General features: G+C 40.0%; 1 protein-coding gene across 1 annotated transcript; it reads right to left on the bottom strand.

Annotated features, from left to right (window-relative positions):
- Positions 1-1,014: 1,014 nt before the first annotated feature.
- Positions 1,015-15,812, bottom strand: LOC116242934 (p53 apoptosis effector related to PMP-22-like). The gene is made up of 3 exons (XM_031613972.2): positions 15,352-15,812; positions 1,683-1,826; positions 1,015-1,429 (listed from the first exon to the last, which is right to left on the bottom strand). The coding sequence occupies exons 1-3, from the start codon at positions 15,560-15,562 to the stop codon at positions 1,215-1,217; spliced, it is 570 nt and encodes a 189-aa protein (XP_031469832.1). The 5' UTR covers positions 15,563-15,812; the 3' UTR covers positions 1,015-1,214.
- Between the last annotated feature and the right edge of the window lie 7,292 nt (positions 15,813-23,104).

The following is a 23,104-nucleotide window of genomic DNA, read 5'->3' as shown; positions in this document are numbered from 1 at the left end:
AGTTAAATATTTCAATTTCTCTTTACAGAAAACAAGACATTGAGTATTATAAAGTTAGGATTAGCAATGCAGAAGCCAGCAGTTTATTGAGTATACCTCACTGCTTTCAATATACCCAGGCTTACAGCACTGTGGAATATAAGATAGTGAGAAGTATCTTATATGCAAGAGTCTTAGTATTAGTTGGTATTTACACACATTACAGTATACAATCTCTACTTTAGGAATACTTATAAACATCAAATTAATGAAAAAGGGTCTTTTGGAAAAGTTTGATACCTAGAATCACACTGCTCCAGGCCCACACCTGATGTGTGCCCAGATTGCTGAGTGGCTTATATCTCTGCATAACTCCTTCCTGACTCTTTTATCCTGGATAAAACAGCTGGAATGGTAAAACAGAGCATCCTAAAGCCATAGATTTTGATACAGCTCATAAAAGGGGCAGAGGCCCATGAAAAAAGTTGAACCAGGAGCCTCTTCAAACCAGATCTATAGGTTGAAGAAACATCTGCAAATCCCCTTTGCCTTTGCCTGCTCTGTGCTGGCACCAACAAAATGCCAGAATTTTTGAGGGTGCCTGGATTACTGGTGGTCTTATCTTACTGATGCTAACATTTAGAAATAAATACTTACACTCCAAATGGATCGGTGAAAATCAGGATGCTAGCTTTGGTAGTGGGGGTCTCTCTTGACCTGTAGCCCTACAGTTTAAGTGAATGAATGCAAAACTGGAAGGAAAGTCACGGAATGCTGGCTGACTAATTTGCTGCTCTGACAGTCAGTAGATTGAGGCATTTGGTTTCTTGAAAAATGCACAAAATCTTCAGGTTAGAGAAAATTGAAACATACAAAATGGGATTTCTGTGAGCCAATTTTCTTCAGAAAGATGCTATGTGTTTTGTTTACTGATAGTTTCTTTTCTGAATTTAATTGGAAATGTAAAATCATATAAGATTTAATGGAATCCATATGCACCCACATTCATGGGAACACAAGGATTTTTGAATTTTTAGAATTAGTCTTCTAAGCATAACATCAGATACAAAGGTTCAGAAAATAGTAAATAACTTTATTGTAAAATGCCAGTACTGTTTTTCTGTATGTATTTTAAAAGTTTCCAACCTTTTCTATTCCATCTGATGATACTATTCTAGAAAATGTAGGTGGTCTGTCAGATATCTCTTGAATACAAATATATTTCTCCTGGCGTTTTATGGGGAAGAATAAAAATATGTGGGCTTCACATTACCCAAGATTTGATCTTCATAGTTAGGAAGGCAGCAGAAGAAGAATCCCAAGCATATTTCCATAATGGCAGTGGTCCAGCCAAAGCCATAGGCCCAGCTGAACATATTGATTCCTGTCATTTCAATTTCACTGGAGAACTTCACTGGATAAATGACCAGGCCCATGACGGAGAACACAGCTGAAGAAACAGGAGGGAAAAAGTGGATTAAGCTTACACCCATCACACTGCTCACCTCCATAACAATTGCAGATAAATCTACCCAGGTTTTGGAGGATTTGGAAATTGATCCACTGCCATGATAGATTTTATGTTATTTTTCACTGAGAGTTCAAATGCACACTGACAGAGAACTGAGCATAGAAGCAGATAAGGAAAATACCAGTTCTAGTATATCTGCATGAGCTAAACTTTGCTTCACATATTGTCTTACCAGCAACAAAAAGCAAGCCTCCAATCCCTCTTATGAAGTTGAACCGAAGTGTATCAATGGCAAATGCTATGATGGCCAGAGCAAAACAGATGACAAGGAGAATGAAGCCAACAAGGTATGTGGCAGCTGCAGCTCTTCCCCAAGCTGAAATCAGAAGGAAAGCATATTAGAATGAAAAAAAGATGTTTTTCTCTGGCTTATAATGAAAGGCTAATTTTAAACAAACACAAAAAGGAAGTCTGAAGAGGAAAAGCGTGGAAACTTTCCTTCCTCTTGTAGATGAACATTTTAGACCCTACAGAAATCATTCATAATGCACAAAGTCTGTAAGTACACCATCTTTGACCTCTCCTACAGAAAGAAATGGGGCTTGTATATAGGCTTCCTATTAAGGTTTAACAATTAAGAATTGAGCAAAAAATGACTGTAGAGATTGAAGAGTGGACACTCCAAGAATAAATGTCATTACCTCAGCAGATGCTGTAAAACCAGCAGCATTCTGCATGAACCAGAAGAGTTAGACCATCCCTGAAATTAATTACATTCTTCCTTAAAAAAATAAATACAAGCACTATCACTCTGGCATGCAAATTTAAAAGTATGGCAATACACCATAAATATCAAGATTCAGAAATTTCTGCCTTTTTATCCTTTATTTAACTCTGAGAAGCTAAGGATTTCGAGTCTATTTTGTAGAAAACTTCAACCTCTCCTTTTGTTCCAAAATTAGAACTGTTCTATTTTGAAAAACCTGTTCAGGATAGAAATAACTTTGTTTTCAACTTACGTATATTTATGTTACAACATGTCAGAGCTAAGCACATGGCTCTGGAATAACAACTGGAATAAAAAAATATTATTTCAATATTTTAAATCTTGAGGGGTGATGACTGCTCAAAAAGATCCAAGTGTCTCTTCATTGTACCAAGCCCACTTTGACACTTCTAAAATTGTGTATGTGAATAGAATAAGCAGTTAAATTCTGCTGGGCATTTATGGATTTCACCCCCTCACCTACACTATGTGTTTGCAAGGTATTTGCTTCTAATCAAATGTGTGTAATATTAATGCTGTAAAATTACCACAGCCCAAACAAGCCTGGTGATTGTTATAACTCAAATGTGGTGCTCACTGTTCACTAAAGATTAGTTATGGAACCAAGTTACTTGAGATTTCTAGTATTCAAAAACCTACTAAGCTGACTGCTTCAATCAGCTGAATGTGCTAAACTCTGCCAGTTCACACTCTCAATACATATTCCATCAATGCTGTTCATACTTCTGACATTAGAAGTACTGACCAGCAGCTTGACCAGCACCATTAGGTTGACAACAAAACAATAGTTTTGATTTATTCAACTTCCTAATGCACCTATCTTCTTAGAATCACAGAATATACCATGTTGGAAGGGACCCGCAAGGACCATTGAGTCCAACCCACAATCACTCAGCATTTCTTGAAAAAAGTAATACCTGATTGTTTTATCTTTTGGATAGGAATTCAGGGTCTTCATTCCCTAGCATACCTAGCAAAATCTTTCTTGGATATGGAGGAATGAGCTACCCTGAACTTCTGCCATCTAAAGATTTCAAGAATAATCAGGTAGGAGTAGACAAAAATACATGTTAACACTAACTTGCTGAAGAGCAATGAAGAATCTTGTTCTGAGCATGTGTATTTGTCCTTTCCCCTGCTTTCTCTTTGACTGCTTGATGGCTGAGAGATCTGCAGTTAATGCAGCCCTTGGCCATTCAGTCTGATCTTTGGTCCAGGGGAGCTTGGAAAAGCTTTAAAACCAACAGCTTTAAAACCAAAAACTGTTGAAGAGGTAGGAGCAGAAAGCTTGGTGTCTTCTATAGGAAACATGGCTGCTTGTTGATGCTGCAATAGAAGCTCTTACTAAATCAGTAATATTTCAGGTTAAATCATTTGCTAATCACATAATGAATAGCCTTCCCTTTGCTTGTAATCCAACTTGTACTACACAAGGAGCAAAGGAAATGCACTGATGACACTCTGGACTGAAGCAGAAGCCAATATTTGCAGCGTATTATCCTCAGTAATAGCAACCGCATTGGTCATAAAATGGTAAATGATCATGGTGCAACTTCTCCCAAACAAAAGATTGTCTCCAGGTCCAGTGGTGCTTCCCTTGCAGTCTTGTACAAGAATTTTCCTCAGGTAGGCTTAAGGAGGTCATAGAATCATAGAGTACAGGTTTGCTGGGAGTTGAAAGGGATCACCATGTCCAACCCCTGGCTCCACACAGCAGCACCCAAAATCCAAACCCTATGTCTGAGAGCACTGTTCAAATGCTTCTTGAACTCCTGCAGCTTGGGGCCATGACCACTGCTCTGGGCAGCCTGTTCCATGCCCACCACCCTCTGGTGAAGAACCTTATCCTAACACACAACCTGGCCCCCTCCTGACACAGCTCCAACAAGACAGCTGACCTACCAAAGTCTTGCTTGAGAAGCTGCTGACAGTTACCATCCAGCAGCTGGCAGCATTCACCAGGCTAAGGACTCAGAGGGGACCTGATGGCCGCAGCAGTGTGGTGGTATCATGCCCATGCTGCCATCTCACTCCTCCTTTAGCCTTGCCCGGGTGTTTTTCCTGAAGTAGTATTACAAGTGCTGTGACTGTATGAAAGCAGACTGGGTGTATGCCCAGCCTGCAGGGCACTGGATGTATGGCAAGAAGAGACATGTTTGCTATAGGATGCCTACATCTTTAGGACTCACTGCTTAATCATGGAACAGCCAATTTCATGACATTTTTAAAAAGAAAAATAAATGTAACTCAGAGTTGGAAGAAAACCAATATACAGCTCCTGTAAGGCAATAGGCTTCCATAGGAGAGCCACTGTCATGGGTTGTTGGTGGGTTTTTTTTGAGGAACCCAACTTCATCTGGTCTTTTTAAGCAGTACTTTTCAGTAGTCTGAGACCACAGTATGCAAACACCTTACCTTCCTGAGGTAAAAGGTAGCAAAACTTTATGTGGGCACAACTGCAACTGTTTTTGTTTCTGAGGTATTTATTTTTCCTTGTGTCAGACAGAACTAGAGTACCTTAGTATCTTTACCAATATAACTAGTAATTACAGTTCCTCAAAAATGCCAGAATTAGAAGAATTTCATTGATCAGAAATCACTGAAACAGATGGAGAATGTGCAGTTCCAGCCATTACAACCACAAAATGTCTTCTGCATCTCCAGAGTCGTCTCAAAGCCTTAGCACAAGAATAGAATCCTTGTGATGTTGAGCAGCAACATCCTTCCCAAGCGCTTTCTCCACAGGCTGCAAAATACTTTGTTCAGAATAGGCGTGTATATTAGGAGTCACTTTTGAATGCTTTTAGAAAATGATTTAATTGCAACCAAGTAGCTAAGCTAATCCCAAATATTGCCTTATTTTTCTTTATATTTTTCTTTAACCAAAAGTTAAAGCATAAATAATTTTTTATAACTGCAAATCTTTTTTTCATGAAAATGAGAAATCCAGATCATAGAATTATCATGGATGCAATGTCAACTCAGTGAACACTTGACTCGAGAGGGAGAGAAGCTGAAAGCTGAAAGTCCCCCTGTCATAAAATGAGAAATAGAGACAGAAGGAACAGCAGGTTAAATGACATCAAGCTAGATCAGTGATCATATTCAGGAACTTGTGGGAATTGTTTTCTCATACTCTCCAATGGAAGTCATGATTTGGCAGTTCAATAGTTGAAACGTGCTAGTTAGAAAAGAAATGTGTATTTATGCAAGTGTCCTGGAAAACCTGCAGGATACTGCAACACTTGCATTTTCATCCTACTTCATCCTTTTTGCCTCCTCTGTCAGCTCAAAAAATGCAAATGAACACTGTGAAAGAGTTTGGGGGAGGTAATACACCATCCTTCTTCAGCTCCTTTTAGCTGGCAATTTTCTGAGCAATTCTGTCTTACAGTAAAGGCCTTACAACAAGACCATACAATCTAACACAGGCAAAACAGTCACCCATTTTCATGCCCATCTAAAGCAGAGGAAAAAGTGTTTCTGTGTACAGTGTCTTGTGCATGAGTCAGTAATGACTTCCGAGAGTCCAAACAACCAACCATGAATGCAACCATATGTGACTACTGGAACATTAAAATAAGCGCCCTCCATCTAATACCAATTGCTGTGTGAGGAGAATCTCAGCTAATTTAGAGAACAGAAAGAGTCCACCCATGCCCAAGCAGATCTTGCTGTAGCTTACAAGCAAGATAATTAGCTGAAACTGTTTAATAATAACACAGCTTTATTGCAGTGCTATCAAAGCTGTTAGTTCAGAAGTAGCATGACTTCCTCTTTATCCTTCCACCTAAACATATTTTGAATATCCTCTTGTTGACTGCAACCATATGGAAGCTGATTGACTATGAGAAATGCAGGACTAAGAGTGTCTCCAATTTCCTGTGTTCCTGATTTCACACTCTTGTGCATTTTCTCTAAGTGCAAACACTGCTCGTGGTTCACACATAAGGAAGCAAACTTCCTTGCTCAGCAGAAAGCCAGGTCAAAACTTAGGACTACTAACTCTGCTGTTCTTAGCTTGCCATGTGTTTTGTGCTCCCAGCAGTGCCTTGAGAATAACATGTGAAGCTTACTTCTCTCACGATAACAAAAAATTTCTCTGATTTCACTGTATATGTCTCAAGAATGTGAGAAAACATTTACAATGTTGTTCTCATGTCTTTCTTGATGTGGTACCCCCAAGTGACACGAGCTACTGAGTGTCTCTGAGTCATATTTTCTGAAAGGAACCTAGAAACTTCAGGAGTACTTCTAGTCAAATCAGTAAGAATATGTTCATTCAAATTTTCCTCCTAGCTTGAATCTAAATACACAAATAGCATTAGAAAGAAAATCAGTTTTGTTGTCAGCTTGCAGAGATCAACAAATTACTGACACATTCTTGCCACCTGATCATGTTATCATATCAGCCTCTGCAGTGAATTGCGCAGCAATTTTAGGGATGACAGTTTCAATACAAAGGAGAGAAAAAAGCAAGATTGCCTTGAAAACAACAACATTTACTTTGTTATCCCTCACAGGATCAGGGGAGAGAAACACAAATCTTACTGTTCTAGCTCCAGTCTTACATAGCAGTTCTTACAAGAACTAAAATCTGCCATGCTGCTGATTCATCTCTGTGTTGTACGTAATGAGAATGTTTCTAGACTGAGTTTGTAGAGCTCAACCTGTTTTATGACTGTCTGATTAAAGGGAAAGAGCATTATTTTGAAAACAAAGCTGAACTCACTCGGATTTCTCAACCTGACGTTTTCCATCAGGGTGTGGCGAACTCTGGACTCCTTGATTTGTTTCCATTGAAATGACAAATTAAACTGAAAGCATTCCCCTAATTTATACCTCCTTAACTTCCATCTGACCCATCAAAGTTATTAATCCTAAACTCAGTTTATCAGCTGAAGGATTAAGAACTGTTGTATATATAAGCCACTGTCATACAGGACTCCAAGTTAAGTGGCATTTCTTTTTAAAACTGCACAGCACAAAATCTTGTCTTCTGACAGTTATAATCAGGTAACCTGTAATAATCAAACCATAAGAAAATTTGATGCTCTCTTTGAAAATGTTCTGCAAGCATCTGCTGATAACATGAGCTGATTATGAAATACTAGACTGTGTGTGTCTGTGTGTAGAGCTAAAACTGAATCAAAAAGTATTAAATTTAAATAAACAATATATGCAGACTGAAAGCTACTGACTGAATATAACTTAAAATAAAAGCTATAAAAATGAAGAAAATAACATATTAACCAAGGATGATTTACAAACAGAATAAAATCGGAAAAAAAAATCAAAGGCGTGATTGGATGTGTATTATTCTCTGAGCTTCTACCCTCTGGTGCTCTTCATTGCATATGAATTCTTAAAACAACTGATTTTTGTGTATCTTTCCCTTGGCAGGCCAGTACTTGTTGTTATTCTTTGTTCTTTTGTGTGCGTGTTAAGTTTGAAGTTGAATATAAAATATGCAGTGTAGGTTCTTTTTGATACCCTTTTTAGTGACTCTGCATTACTTCAGAATTTATTGGCACTCAATAAGGATTTCTCATTTAGTAACAGAGTATTATCTTATGATATGCAAGCCATTTTTATGTGAGTAGGAACCATGTAAACCTTTTAGCTTGCCACTACCTAAGTCAATCATTGTGGCAGAAAATGACCTACTTACATTCATACTACATAATTCCATTGCTAAAGTTTTCCTATGGTTAGTACAGGTCCCATCATACAAATGGGAAAGAATTAGGTCTTCCAATTATCATATAATCACATCTTTAAATGAAAACAGTAAGGTAAAGAACCTTCATGCACAGACCATATATCAGTAAAACACAATATAAATTAGCAGAAGGCAGTATCTTAACCATAGCTTAAGGCTAAAGTAACATTTCAGTTCAGCTTGGTGGACTTTAACTCATTTAAAGCAAATAACTATTAACTTCCAACCACTGACTTCAGTAATGAACATATACAGGCAAGACCTGTGTTAAAGGTTTTATGTACTTCTGAAAACCTCTTCTCTTACTGAGGAAAGCAATCCAGTTTAGGAGCTATCCTGACTTGGATTTTGAGGTGGAGAGTAATTAGACTTGAGGGAGTGGTTCGAATTCATCTCCTCGTAAGACCAGACATGTACAAGCTTGACTTCAATGCTGGCTTCTGCAAATCCTGTATTAATGAGGGCTTCTCCTCAGTGCTTACTTAGCGCTAGGGAGGCAGAAGAGGCAGAAGGTGTAGCACTGTCATCAAAGGAATCAACGAGTGAGTAAGTTAGCTATTAAATTAATGTGCGTGTAGTGCCTCAAAATTAAAGGTTTGACCAGGGGAGAGTAAGGGAATACCCCTAGCTCACATTATCTTCAGAAGCAGTTGCATACACTGCGAATATTTTGGGATCTCAGTGTAATTTTATACAGTTTAATACTAAGATAGGTTTCCTCTTATTTTTCCTATTTATTTTAAACTAAAATAGGATGACTTAAACTGGAATGTGTATATGGGAGTGGGCAAGGTCAAATAAATAATACAGGCAAGGTATTGATAAATCAGTACATATGCATAGTAGCAAGATAAATCTGCTTCCTAATTGCTCTTGAGCTATAATATGGGTTAAGAGATATAATGTGAGTTAAACAGAATAAATTTCTGTGACAATGCAGGCTATGAACTAGAACTTGGAATTGAAACAGCAGGGTGGAACCTTTCCAAAAAGCTCCTCTTAAGTTTGATTGTCCAGGGCCATTTGAGGCTGAAGAACACTGAATTTATATCTCATTTCTATACGCACCAAGTATTGTTCTTCTTACTCTTAACCCCCATTTTTCATTGGACATGGTCAGAGACATCTGACAAAGACATAGACATCCTCACTACACAAACCAATTTGAATTCTGGATTTTTGACTGATGAGAGAGATCTTGTATTAGTGCTTAACAAAGAAGAAATGTGGCATTAAAACATTTTCTGACTGAACAAGTTCAAAGTTGCTTAGAACAATACAAGTTGTCAGTGAGAAATGAAAATGTAAAAATAACAGTATTTAGAGAGATTTGTTTCTTTTCCTGAGTAATTGTTTAAGTAATCTGGCTCTTTAATCCTACAGTAGAATTCATATTCAGTCTTGTAGCTCATATCACCATTCAGACTACCGAGAGAGTACTTTAGCTTTGCTATATCAGATTACCTCAATAAGCTAAAGGAAGATGTGTGCTGAAGATATATATATAAGAATATAAGAAGATATGTAAGAAGATAGCCACAATTTTTAGCAGAGATGCCTTCTCTGTGTGTGAGTGAATGGTATGCACTCAATGACTACAGATCCTGACTACTCAAAACACTGAGGATTTTTGCAAAGTCCTCAACACCAGTAGTTCAGCTCCTCATGGGGAGATAAGAACCCTCCACACAACTGATATTTTCCCACCCAATTTAACTGTAATTGTTAAAGTGCAGGCTGGATGATAAACAGTGGGAAGCCATCTGCAATTTCTTTCTGTAGAGTTAATTACTGAAGAGTATAAGTACTATTTAAAATGAGTCTGATTAAATGAATTTGCCACTAAATATATAAAAGAACAAACCCTAAAATTACAAGGGAAAACACATTCGCAATTGCAGTTAAGGAATGAAAATAGTCATGCTAATTAAATGCTCTGGGGTTGATTCCCTTCTTTATACCTCTATAGTAACAATGGAATCTCTCCTACAAAACGAGGAAAAATTGAACTTTTTCTTTTGTTCTTCCATCAGAGTCCCTTAAATATATTGCTGTTTAACACATTCAATTCAGGCTGTATTTTCTAGCATTCTAAGTTTTGAATAACTATTGAATATTATGAGTTATTAAGTAACTAATCTTGTCATTTTCACTGATTAATCAAAGAAATTTGTAGGAGATTGGTGACTTAAAGAAGCGACGTGCTACCTTTCACACTCAGTAAAATTACTCAAATCAGTGTATATAAATATAAGTGTTTCACACTCACGTGAAGTAGGAACAGCAAAAATTTTTGTTTTCATTTCCCCCTGTACCAAAAGAGTGAAGTCTTTACCCTGTAAATCAGGTAATGCACAGAGAATATAGCTGGCTGCAGGTCTCTCACTGTCTTTTTTGGACTGATCAGAAACCTCCCCAGCCTTTGTTTCCCAGATTTAGAGGCACACTGACAAATCTATCTGAATATCACTATCATCTAGAAGAGTTTAAGCGCAGAACTTTGGCTTCAGGGAAAGTTTGCAACAATGGCCCCGTGACTTGAGACAGGCCCTGCTTCAAAGCACACTTATATGCTTGCTTCACTCCTCTTCTACATGCATACACCCCTGTATGCCAAGCAACAATCGGGACAGGCAGCTTCTCCTCTCAGATCCTGCTAGGGTGGGCTGTGTCTCAGTCCAGCCCTCTTGAAATGTCCCTGTACCGTTCTCCTCAGGGTATCTGCTTGAGCCTGAGCCAAGTAAGGGCTTTCCTGTGCCTGGCATTCAGCCCTGCTAGGCACGTGGGAGAAGGCGTAACAATTTTGTGTAGGCAGTGCAGCAGCAGGGAAACTTCTGTCTGGTCTGGCCTGTGCCCTAGGTGTGATGAGTCACTGACTGGAGAAGGTAATTTCCCAGAAGGAGATGTGGGGCCAGGCCATGTACCTCACCGCTGTATCATTAGCTAGGGGGAGGTGGCAGGTAATTTCCACTCATGCATGCTGTCTCTGGAATACTAAATGGGGCTTCAGTGTGACAAAAGTTTCTCTGGATCCAAGAGCTTGATACAGGCAAAACAGAGAAGAAAATCTACCTACCAGTATGGTCCTTGTGAGATTACAGGAGAATATTTATTTCTTTGAGTGAAAAAAGGGAATGCCTTTTGCAACATTCCCTTTCTTCACTTACACTGTAGGCATAATCATCTGTTGCCATATATTTGAACGAATGTTTTACTATTATTATACTATCCTAGCCATCCTATCTTGTAATGTTGCACTAACATTCATAGTCCAAAATAATACTGGAGTGACATACAACATTGTTAATCACTATCTGGGAAAACAAGGCAAAGAAATATGTCCTCTCCAGATGTGAAAATGATTCAACCTTCTACTCTCCACAGGCAATAAACTCCAAATGTTGTAGGAAAAGATTAGGTTTGGATACTATAATGTGAAAATGATTGATGATCTGGATTTCATTTGTCATGCAAAAATGCCTTTTCCTAACGTTTTTCTAAGACTTCTATTTGCACCATCCAAATGAGTCAACTACTTCAGAGGCTTGAGCTTGCAGTTATTTTGAGGGCAGCATCTGCACAGACAAGGGCTGCCGGGACAAGTAAAATGTAAGATGGGACAAGTACCCCTAAGTTTTTCATCTAATTGTGCATCATACTGAGACTAATAAAATCAGTTATTCCTCCCAACCAAGAACACACATGTTTAAACATCTTCAGAGCCTGCAGTGGAATAAATTACACACTGAAAAATGGTCTCAGGTCTGAGACATGCCTTGTAGAAGAGAGGTAGCGTAGCCAAAAAATCAAGAAAAACAAAGGAGTGCCATGGCAGCTTCATGAAGGGATTTAACTTCTGCACTTTCTTTGCAAGCTCAGCCATGTCCCAAATACTTACATTCCATATTGTGCCTGTTACCAATTCACAAAGTCTTTGTCTTTGTAACAATCTAGTGCACTGAAGCTTAATGCACCAATGAAGTAGTTACTCTGGCTTTCCAAAAAAGCACCCTTGTGTAGGCCTCTTGTCTTCCCTGTGACGTTCTGAATTCTGTCAGCTTAAACAATTCAGGAGATTCCAAATGTTCCTGATGGTGCCACTGAAGTGACAATGAAACAGTCAGCTTCCTTTCCTTCAAACATGACTAAACTCAATGACACTCTTTTTTTTTTTTTTTTTTTTTTTCGGTCTAAGCTAAACAGCAGAGATGCAGACGAATTATAGACACTGTAGGTGAAAAATTGATCTGAATTTGCATGCTATATTGAACAACTTGCAAGACCTTTATGATTAGATCTAATTATAATGGGATGAAGCTGTCTGTGGTGGATTAAGATATCTTACTGTCCAAGCCATGTTGGGCATATTCAATGACAGTCGCATATTATGTATGTCAGTGAAACTACCCCCACAGTAAGACTGAATTTCAGAACCTACCCAGCCTTGGAAGCTGCAAATAAAGCCCAGAGGAAAGCAAACAGGAACGGTGAGATAGAGGGGGGATGAAAATATTAATCTCTAGAAAATATAAAATACTCCTGTCCTTGCTATTTACATCATGTCTTTTGTCTCCATGCTCAGGAAGGCGTGTAATTACACTTTGTTTATCAAGCATGGTGTTTAGCTTGTCACAAAAGAAAGATAAATATCCACAGAACATGACACTGAATGCTTGTTTTCTTCAATCTTGTGGAAAAATGGAACCCCAGAATTATTAGAAACCTATGTTCTAGCAGCAGGGTATACAAAATCAGTCTTAATGCAAAACAAGTGAGATGTATGCTTACAAGGTATATGCTTCCAGGCGAGTTGCTGTCACATGCATCTGGCCTTTTTGAGTGGATTCCAAGATGAACACCAGGCACTTGCATGCTACATGAGCAATGACAGGGCTCCCAGAAGAGATATCCCAACCCCACACCTACTGAGCAAGGACAGAATGATAGGAAGTACAGTGGGCAGAAGTGGATCTGAACACTCCCCACCTCTGGAGATAAGCTGCCTGAAGAAAATCTGCCTAGAAAGCACCTCCATCTGCTCAGGGCCCAGAGTTGAGACCAGTCCTCAGGGACATGCAACTGGCTACATTTGCTTTTCAATTAAAAAAAAAAGAAAAAAGAAAAAAGAGAAAAGAAACTGTAATCCCTCCTTACTCTTCTGTGTTTCATAAAGGATCCTGAAGTAGCAAAGAAAATGGTGTTTCCAGATGCTACCACATCTGCTAGCACACCTGCATGAGAAGGGAGGGACATGGGTCCACTCCAGCCTGAGGGCTCAGCCCAGGTCTTCTTGTATTAGGTGCTGGTCCCCAGACAATGGGTAGGAAAATCACATAACCAGAAAGACAAAACACAAGGAGGACAACAGCTCTGCAGTACAGTGCCGCAGGCACCATGCTTGGATTAGGGGAGAGTAGGGACCTGCATCTGCAGGGCTGGAAAAGACCAGGACAGTGACTTTTCACCATGGCAGGCAAGTTTACAATCCTGTCACCACTCTGGGGTAATCACACCTGCAATGGCCTAGATTTACATTGGAAGGTCATCATCTTGAAAAGGGAAATTCACTGTCACTTGGCCTACATACATTATTATTTTTATTTTTATGTTTTACATCAAGCCTTACCTATTGTCCCATTGGCTAAATAACTATCTCAGCCATGTTCTCCTTTTTCACTTGGGATTTTTTTCCAGGGAGATTTTGAGCATCTGCCTGGGCTTTCTGGGTCTTTAGTAACCTTAATGAGGTAAAGTGGCAGATGCATACCCATTGAGAGTGTGCTGCAGTAATGCAGCACACAAACAGCATTTCTAATGATTTCAGAGGAGTCAGATGACTCCTCAGAGCATGTGCTGGAGCATATTCTGGAGAAATGTATGTCCTAAGACCAGCATGTTAGAAAAATGGGACTTACTGAGGTTGTAATTTGTGGTAACTCCATAAGTGGTGGGATAGTCCAAATTGAGAAGGAAGACCTACCTGTCTTGTCTATAGATGCTTCCCAGTGAGAAACTGTGCATACAGCTGCAGAATCTAAGCATGTAAGAATGAGGCAGATCTGAAAACATCTGTATTATCAAGAGAAGCATGTTGAAATTTCTGAAAATTTTCTGTCTAGGTAAAATTGGCATTCATGACACAGGCAGTGCCAGCTGGACATCAGGATGAGGACTCACCCTTTGGTGATACTAACCAAGAAACATCAGGCCTTTCTCTCTCCCCCCCCCCAAAATTCACAGTATGAACACATATTTGGAGCTGGGCATCACCATCTCCTGCTCTCCAACCAACAACTGCTTGATCCATGCCCAGCCAAACAGCTGACACAGGAGCTCTGAGAGCAGGACTGGGCAAGACGCTTGATGGAGCCAGTTTTATCCTGGAGCCCTATACTCTCATAAGCCTGCTACAGTTAACTCTTTACAGCTCAATTTTGGGCACAGGAGGTAAAATTTGAACATAGATGATAAATTTTTAGAACAATTTTAAAAAGCTGTAATAAATAGCCTCTGAGACAGCTTCTACAAGTGATCTTACATTAATTTTTCAGCCAAAGCAGCTGAGATTCTGAGCTTTAGAGAAACTGTTCTTCCTTAAAGTTTGAATTAGTATCAGCATAAATCATAAGCTCAAATGTTTCTCCTGGCTCAGGCTAACAGTCAATAACTTATTTTAGACTGTGACACATACCAGATATACAGAAAACAACTAAGAAACAGCACATGATTAGAATGATCCTTCTCTTGGCTTAGTCTCCCAGACAAAGTGGTTTAAAACTTTTCAGTTTGTGTCAACCTGTTTAATAGCACACTTAGCCAAAGTTCAATGCAAGCATAAATCTTTTCTTCTCTCAGAGCCTTCTTTCATAATCATGGAAAGGTTCATTCACACGACCCACCTACTAGAGCAACATTCTACAGGCTGACACTCCCTGGGGATATCTCTGTACCATACATTTTTACCTCCCAACTTTTTCCCGACACTCAAGATTGTCTTACCCCACAACTTGCTGCTTGGACATTTGTTCAGCAGTGGTTAAGTTCTGGAAAGCTGTGATTAGTGAGGAAAGGTTATTGGCTTCTTCTAAAAGAGGAAGAAAGTCTTAAATGCCATAGCAGTTCATGCACTCATACACTACCATGTGTGTTTATTGTACTATGCAAACCATGGTCTAAAACACCCAGGTTTCTTTCTGCACAGAGGTGAGGACACGTTGTCTTTGTTCTATTTCTCAAAACCATTGGTGTATTTCAGCACTGGTTCCCATCTCCCACAGCTTCTTAAACAAGGTCAGATATTCGGAGAAATGTTTGGGAGAGCTTAGGGGAGATGTGCTTGGAAAGGTGACCCACTGCTTCAGAGACCTCCCCGCCACCCTTGCCAATGCTTACCATAACCCATGAGAGACTCGCAGTTCCATTCCCCACCCTGCGAAGGCCTGCTGCAACTCTCCCATAGCGACGCTTGGTGCACATAGGGCAAGGTCTGTGACTCCAGCCAGCCCCTGCCCGCCAGTGCAATGATGCCAAAGATAACGCCAATGCCCAGGAGCAGGGGTAGGATCCATCTGCAGCGAGTGTAGTCAAGGCCGTACTTCACCATCTTGCTGGCAGAGCACGGAGAGCTGACTCTGTTACTGACTCAGCCGCACCAAGTAAAGGGTGCTTCTGCAAAACGCCTTGAGTAGGAGCAGCCGTACCTGCCAGCTGCCGTGAAGCTGTTTGAAAAAAAAGCTTTTTAATCAGGACAGACACGAGAGGGAGGGAGGTAAGCAGCTCCACCTAAATTCAAATGAGTAAGAGCCACTGCAGAGCAATAACCAGTTGGGCCGGGGGAGGCTGCAAGGCTGGGTTTGTCTGTGGGATCCGCTCTGCTCTGCTGACTCGGTAACAAAGCGGGTGCTGCTCACCCTCGGCGTTTAACACTTTCCTTCCAGCCTCTCCCCAGCAGAAGGAGTATCTCATGGCTGAGCTCCTGAATCAGCACAGGTGAATGCAGGAACCCTGCCAACTGTTTGCATTGGAGGGCGGTGGCTTCTTCTGGAACTTGCCATATACAGGTTGAAAGCTGCCTTTCTTGGATTCTGTTTAAAAATGAATGATACCTATCTTTGACAATCAATTACAAAAATCCTCTAGCTTCTATTAAACAGAAACAAGAAAGAGCTCGTAAGTTTCCTCTTTATCCTTTATGGACATAGCTGCGGGAGGGAAAACACCATGGGAATTAATCATTAAAAATATAGTACAGTAAGGGTGTAGCCTTTGTGGGAGAATGGATATGAAGCTTTTGTTTGACCGTGCCTTGGGAAGTCTGCACGTGGATCCATCCATGCACATGCTGCTCAGGGCCTGCCTGAGCCTGCCTGTGATGTGCTGGAAGTGCAACACAGAGATGAACCACAGCCTCCCTGCGACCTGCTCCAGGTTCATCTGTCAGGCTGCTCACAAGCAACACAGCCCATAGAGCTCTCCCTTTGAACTAATATATGCCTCAGCCCAGCATTTTGGTTGCCTGTACATCTGAAAGCAGCCACACCACTTGCAGATTGAAGCTGTTTTCTGTGAAACATGGTGAAGCACAGAGGATGCAAAGTATCCTTTGCTCCCCTTGTGCATTTTGTCAACCAGGTCTGTATCCAAGCCCAGACCTGATGTACTCATGAAGATTTGTAATTATACCGCAGCTTTCTTGGTGAAATGTGACATCAATGCTAAATCACAAATTTCACATCATTTTGCTGAATTAACATTAATAAATTAGTAATGAACTAATATGAAGTAAATTCATAACTTACACTGAATTAATGCACTGTACAGGAGTGTGCACAAAAAGGTCCTGAGCTTGCATAGGCCCAAACTGCAACATCCACACCAGTGAGCTGCAGCACAGTGAAGAAGCATTAGCTCCATCGTGAAAGCAATTTGAATGTGTCAGTGTGACACCATGTCTTATCTATAAGTGGAGACAGCTGATTAGCCTGGTGGTAGATCAGCAGTCGTGCAGCTACTTTGCCCCTCTTTCTCCAGTGGTGCAGATCTGGCTAACTGAAGCCTTCTGGCAGTGGCTCCCTGCAGTACAGTCATGGACCATGTTCCTGAGGTTGTGAGTGGTCTGTAAAGGGGATTTGACAGGTCTCTGTTAGAGCAGGAGACATCTCTACAGACTTGACATTTGAATTTGAGTGTCACTTAAAACAAAGGCCAACAATCATGACATCTCAGCTGCTGTTTTGGGAAAGAAAGAAGGGACAATCTCAAGAAAAATGAAACTTGTTTATAAAGGACACTTTAGGAAGCCCTTGAGGGTTGTGTTTTTACAAGCCACAAATTCAGTTATCTTTAATCTAAACATAATGCTTAAAAGGCTGATTATCAGTTCTAACACGCTGCAATACATCTGTTTTTGTGCACAGAATTTTTATATATACATTAAAACAGCTACTATTTGAAGCTCAGCCACAGTGCAACATGCTGGTACCTGCAACCTGTCCACATCTGTTTATACATTCCTTCTGTTACCACAGCTGAAGTAAAGACAGTTGCAAAATCTCCAAAAGAGACAACGAAGATTTGGATTTGGATGATAGGTGCTTTCTGAATGATGACTTCAAAAGCACTCATGCATGTGGCAGTAGACTGCTCAGCTGTCTGTATCTTGTCTCTTGTCAAGTCTCAGTCTTTCAAGAATAGTATCATAAACTATAAACTTGGCCTTTTTTTCCCAGATAAAGCAACACTGCAAAATAAAATGATTTTCCCTTATTTACTGAGTGCTCAGCCATCTTTTAGGTTTATGACTGAAGGATTTGTCATTACTTTTTGTGATAACACACCTTTGTATGAAGGCATATTGTCAGAAAAGTTAACATTTGGAGGATGATACCACAGAACGCATTTATCATGCTGAAAGAAAGATGAGTAGCATTCAGTCACAGAGGGTGTTCCCACGCCCTGCCCATCTTTGTCATCCTTCAGTATCTTAAAATGACAAGCAGTGCTCACGTTCAGTACAAGAGTAATTTGTGACATCTGCGACAAAAGATATTAAGATGTATACAAAGCTGGCAAAATGAGGTATCACATGTAATTCTGATATTCCTGTGGCAAACAGGGAAAAATGACTGAAAACTTCTGTTGCATAGTCTGTGATTTGAAGAGATGAGTTACCCACAACAGGCTTTGTATTTTGCAGTGTATGAGCTGTGTGAAACCACATGGTTCTTCCGTTTTTCGATTGCCTGTAGATAGTCCCCCAGAGAAAACACCAGCATCATCTATTGAAAATAAAGATGTACTAGCAATGATAAAGTTGTTAGAGTATTGGGCACTTTCTGCACCTCAAAATATTCTTACCAAATTCTCACTGCTATTGAAGTAATCAAGTAAGAAGTAAGATATTGATAATACAAACAATTTAAAGACATTAAAGCTAAAAATAACAATATGTCCCTTTCAGCTATGACACAGATGATTTTCTCAGTTGAAGGAGAAGCTAACAAAAGACTGAGAGAACATTTCCATTCATGTTTCATATAAAGTTATCTATATCTTTGACTGTGGAATGACATGGACTCATCAGCCTTGGGACATGTTCATGACTTTTGCAGCAAGAGCATTTTCATTTTGTGGTATTCACACTTCCTGAACAACTCTCCAGACCTGTTTCTTTCAAAAGCTTGATGAAATTATTTTATGAGGCATTCCCTCATGTGCTGTCTTATATCTGACAAGTTACCCTGTGCAACAGAAAAACATTTTCTGCATGAACTGTTATAAATCATATGGCAATTGTTGTTATTGTTACTGATCCATTCACAACCCTGAGTCCTTCTTTTCTGATAACGCCAATCTGCTGTTACTCTTCAAAGACAAGCACATCTTGCCTTACAAGCACAGTTATTTTTATAAAATCAACTCATAGAGTGATGTAACTTGGCAAAATAATACTTAGGCTAAAGCATCACTTGTGATCCTCTTTCTGCATCACCTCTACACCAAAGCAATAGACATAGGCTCTTTTCTCAGTATGGCTTATATTTCATCCATGATAAGGACATGCAGAAAAATACCTTTAGACATGAAAGTGTTCACAGGGTAATCCAAAGCAAATTTTCCTTTCCTTTTTAGAAGAATACTGAAAACATATTTTGAACAGGACTAAACTTTACTTCATTGTAAAATAAGAATACCCACTTTAGAAGTTGAAGACAGATGAAATCTTGTCGTTTTGAAGGTGCTGCCTGAAGGCTAGCACTTGTTTAAGTACACAGAACTCAAACCGAAACAAGAAGAGCACTGGGGAAATGACTGAACCCCTAGCAAAGAGAGGTTCAGATCTATTCTCAACTGCCCTTCTTGGGGAAAAGCTGCTAGCTGCTCCTGTCAGATGCTCCCAGGTTTTCACCTCACTAAGCCAAGCTCCTGGTTTTGGGTTTTTCCCACATGCTGGGGATTTCAAAGGACTCTCCTGCAGCAGCTGGATGCAGGGGTTCTGAGGTGACATGGGGGGTGGCCTTGCAACGGCCAGTACTGGATCTTGCTGCTACACAGCTAGGAAAGCCCCCTCTCACTCCTACAGCAGCACAGGAAAGCTCTTCTTGAGACGTCCTCTGCTTGCTGGCACTGAGCTTGGAGACAAATCTGCATGAATTTTCTGAAGACCTTTATCAAGAGCCATCTAAGACTGACATGCTGTCTGATCTCCCAAGCCTGCCCCACACGTGATGGCCTCCCTCAACAAGACAAATGCACAGAATTAACAGACTCTTTATTCTCTGAGCAAGGTTATACACGCAAAAACACTATGGTAATAGGAGTTTTTAACAGCAGATTTGTGAACATGAGGCTGCACACATGTTTGTTATTTTTGTTGTTAATTTACAAATGTAAAATCTCTGTGTCTGAGCATACCTTTTATTCTTTTTGTTAAATAACTTGCTTTCTTTATGGAAGGCTCCGTGCTGGAATAAGTCATCTCAGCCCAGAGCAGAGGAGCTGAGCTGAGGCCTCATGGTGGCTGCAGCTCCTCACAGGGAGTGCAGGGACAGCGCTGAGCTCTGCTCTCTGCTGGCAGTGACAGGGCCCGAGGGAACGGCATGGAGCTGTGTCAGGGACGGGTCATGCTGGATGTTAGGAAAAAGTTCTTCACCAGAAGGTGATGAGCATGGCACAGGCTCCCCAGGGCAGCGGTTGTGGCCCCATCCATAGTTACTTCCTACCAATGTTCTGCAGAGGTTAGATGAATACAGCTTTCCTCCCACGCCACCAGCTGTAATCAATGATGTCATGTAAAACAACCACACAACTACAGTCAGGTCCTAAGGATTTATAACCATGTGGGGGGATCTGCAGATTCTTAGTGTGGCTGTCAGGAGTCCGCTCTTTTACATTAATAATTTTACTTAAGTGATTGCTTTGGGGACCACAGCTTCCCTGCGGCATACCAAGACAAACTAAATAGCTGTCCCAACATAGTAGATCATAACTGTAACTCCTTACAGATCGTATAGGTCAGCTGCCTTAGGAGAGAAGTAAAACCAGCCTCATACAGGTAATTCCCAGGCGCCACTCCTTTGCTACTTACATTTCTCTGACAAAGAAATGGCTTCATTTACTGTGCCTTATGGGTCAGTGGGGAACAGCACCAGCTATTTCTGTAACTACTCAGCCCCACAGATAAGACATGCATTCCAAACATACTTTGAAGAGTTTCAGCAGTGAATTTTCACTTTGAAATTTTTAGTCAAAAGTAGGGTTTTACCGAAAACAAAATGTTACATAGAAATGACTATTTCATTTTCAAGTACTTGATATGGAGTGAGAAGCAGGCTGAAAAGAAAACACTGGTCTGCTACCAGCATTTTCATATTTGTACGCTGTCTTCATACAAAATGCCTGTTATAGTTGTTTTGATCCGCATGTTCAGCTGCTCCAAGCATGAACAGGCTCAAGCTCTTGAGCCCACAGTTTCCCATGTGAGATCTCATCTTGAACCTGTCTGAGCTCTCTCAGCTGTCTGTGGCTCAGGGAATTCTGATTTCCAGTGTACACACCCGATGCTCTGCAATTTTCAGTACTTCAGAGACATTTCCATATTCACAGAGTGTTATGGAAAATAGTATGTGTTGGCCTCATTGCCATAAATAAATAAAAGGCAACAGTCATACCAATCCTTCTGGTAAATATTATCCAATCCTGAAAAGACATACCCATGAGAAATATTGTTCATGGAGAAGTTAACATTCATTATTTATGTCAGATAATGCATATTTCTTATCATACTTTATCATTTATTTATATTCTTTGCATCTATATTATTTATATTATAGAGCCCTAGACACTCCTGCATTTTTTCCACTACACTGTTTATTACAAATTCATTCTTATGAATTTTAGCTATTCAAAAATCATAGTAAAAAAAGAATCTTTTGATTATTTTGACAATTCCTAAGACATTTAAATATAATCGTATACAAGAAAAATTTGAAGGCATTGTTTCTTTCCCTGAAATTTCAGGATGTGGAGCTCCATAGCCAGAAGCAGCTAGGCCCACAGCTTTGGATACCAGCAAATTGCATACAAATGCTGCTTACTGCACTGCTGCAGACCTGCACAGGGAATGTATTGCTGCACGTGCATAGCGAAGTCAATGTATCCTTGGTCCATCAAATCTACACGAATAACTGCTGCACCTGTGCTGAGATGCTGGCACCTCCCACGTGCACTGAACGCAGATTTCATTACACCTGCAACTGTACTTGTGACAGGAATCTCAGCCAGAAATCCCTGCCTTTAGGAATCACATTTGATTGTGCTTTCTTCTGGTTGTATCAGCTTACAATTTCATTTCAACATCTACACCGACTCACCCACTGGCACTGAAAATCCCATATTTTCAGATTACTATTCCTTATTGCCAGCAACCTCTACTGCTCTGTGCTGTGGCAACAATACTCAGCTCTTTTGCCTGATGTGAACATTCTAAAGCATGGTGGTTTCCACTGATGTACCTCTGTGCTTGGTTCATCATTAATTTATAGATGCAGCATGTTCTCAGCAACTCTTTTTAATTCTTTTTTTTTTTCTTTTTTTCCCTTTTTTTTTTTTTTTTGGTGAGAAGTAAATGCCAGGTGAGTATTTCTTGAGAATTCCGTCTCATCAAGTAATTGCCTAAAAGGTAACTCACCTTTTAATCAACTGAAAATACAAAATCTCAGTGAGGTGTGGCAGGTGTTTCCCATATCCATGAGATTTAATCATTCCCATCACCCCACTCAGATGAGTTAACCTTCTCTTGCAGCCAATCACACTAATTGTTGAGTGTTCTTCACTCTGCTGAGTAGAGAGTCATGTGTGTTGGGCTGGAGGGACAGGTTGCAGCCTGGGAGCCTAAGTATTTGGGTGTGTTTTTTTCTACTTTTATAGGCTACAGACTACTAGGTAAGCAAGGGTAAAAGTGTTCTCTGTGTTTAATAATGGGTACTATATGAACTAGTTATTTTTAGAGTATTTGGGAAAGTCTGAAGTAAGAAAGCACGTATTTTCTCAAACTGGGTCTGTAAAACTAAGAGATGTTATAGATGGGAGATAGTAAGGGAAGTAGCTAGAATCCAGAGTGGGTAGATGTGTTTTAAAATTAAGATATATAAAGAAAAGGGCAGCTAAAATATTGGGAAGATGGTGTGCCTGTTTTTTTCCAGAAATGAGAAGGTTGGTTTGATGAAGTAGTGGCTAGCACTGGGTTTGCAATCTGTATAAAGATAGAGGGAAAGTTCTTTGCTATCAGTATGTGTAGTACAGGGTTACTTATGGGCCATGCATAATGTGAGGTTAGAAATGAGAAGGTTTCTAGTTGCAAGAAAAGCTGCACCTCTCACTAAAAATACTAGGTGAGTATTTCATCTTTGTCTTCCTACTGACAGTCCTAGATCAATGTACAAAAGCTATTTGTCAGTTTTGGTTACAAAGAACAAGCTGACCACGTGTCATTTTTATTTTTTTCCCTTTTGCACCATAACATACTTAAAGCATTTGGTGTTCCTCCTGAAGCTTTTGGCTTAGCCAAGAGTTCTCTATGCCAGGTGTGTCTGATGAAAGCACACGTGCATTTTGCAGAGCATACTCAAGCTTATTTGACTGGGAA

The sequence above is a fragment of the Phasianus colchicus genome, chromosome 2, assembly GCF_987193195.1.
Source record: "Phasianus colchicus chromosome 2, bPhaCol1.hap1.1, whole genome shotgun sequence".
Taxonomy (NCBI): domain Eukaryota; kingdom Metazoa; phylum Chordata; class Aves; order Galliformes; family Phasianidae; genus Phasianus; species Phasianus colchicus.
The sequence above is the reverse complement of the archived record's forward strand: the minus strand, read 5'-3'. Positions and strand labels throughout refer to the sequence as shown.